Here is a 1,153-nt window from a genome sequence, read left to right on the forward strand (position 1 = left end):
CCATTACTTCCTTTAGGCCTTGTTGGTATTTAGCAAGAAACACTCTTGACCCAGGTGGCGTGCCCTTTGCGAGCCGAGTCACGACCTCATGTATTTGCTCCTGGCGCAGGTGCGCAACTACATATCTGGTGGAAATGAGTTTGACATATCCAAACTTCGGCATCCTGATGCATCTTCCATGGTTTTGAAACCACTCTTTGATCTTCTATGGCAAAAGCGTCAAATGAGCAGCAGTATGACTAGCAAGCACCCACCGTCTTCCTCTCCTTCCACTGCTCCTCTGTAAGCAGGGGGGGTGCCTTGGCCTTCATGAGTCTGTATACCTCATACATCAGCAGCTTCTTTCTTTCTTCCTTCGTTTTGACACGAAAATCTTCTAGGTATTGTCTGAGAATCGCCGACTCCTCCGAAGAGAACGGTTTTCGTCCTGGAGTTGGGGGCCGTGGCTGGCGAGTCTGCAACAAAGGCATGTCTGGAGTCACAGGAATGTTCGGTGGGAGTGGGCTCACAAATTATCGTCGAGAGGGCAAAGGGGGCAAGGCAGCACAAACAAATTGCAAAGACCTCAAGGATTACACGTGCCTGGCAAAGAGCGCCAATCCTGACGAGCCCTTGACCATATTCAGGTGAGGACCTTTGAAACTTGACCTCATCTGGATATCAGTACCTGACGCCGGTCCCCCCAAAAAGGCAATATCTGATGCGCCAGGGCATGCTATCTGATGCGCCAGGGCATGCCTCTATCTGTGCAGAGATCATGTATCCCGCCTTACAACAATGCACTCGGTGAGTGATGTATCCCGCCTTACGACAACGCACTGAGCATGATATAATTTGTGCGGCCCTGGAGTGCCGCAATCTGTTGATAACTATCTCAACCAGCAGTCACCTTGATGAGCTCACTTTGGCCCCTCTCCTTCGCTCTTAGTATCTTTCTGTCCCTCGCTCGACACTGCGACTTGGTCCGCCGAACTCTGTTGATGACTATCTCAACCAGCGGCCAGTCACCTTGTTTAGCTCACTTTTGTCCCTCTCCCTCGCCCTGGTATCTTTCTGCCCCTCGCCGCTACTGGTCCTGTTTAAAGGTGTGATAAGTTCGTCATCTGCTAGTCCCTCACTAATGCTGCATTAGATTGAGTTGTGGCGCAGATGG

General features: G+C 51.0%; 1 protein-coding gene across 1 annotated transcript; it reads left to right on the forward strand.

The window, feature by feature from the left end:
* Positions 1–88: 88 nt before the first annotated feature.
* Positions 89–1,137, forward strand: LACBIDRAFT_335645 (uncharacterized protein; the record flags this gene model as incomplete). Its single annotated transcript, XM_001890514.1, has 5 exons — positions 89–282; positions 381–626; positions 732–786; positions 929–1,085; positions 1,133–1,137. 5 exons carry the CDS (start codon positions 89–91, stop codon positions 1,135–1,137), a joined length of 657 nt encoding a protein of 218 aa, XP_001890549.1.
* Positions 1,138–1,153: the final 16 nt, after the last annotated feature.

Source organism: Laccaria bicolor, genomic scaffold (genome assembly GCF_000143565.1).
Source record: "Laccaria bicolor S238N-H82 LACBIscaffold_105 genomic scaffold, whole genome shotgun sequence".
In the NCBI taxonomy this organism is placed as follows: Eukaryota; Fungi; Basidiomycota; class Agaricomycetes; order Agaricales; family Hydnangiaceae; genus Laccaria; species Laccaria bicolor.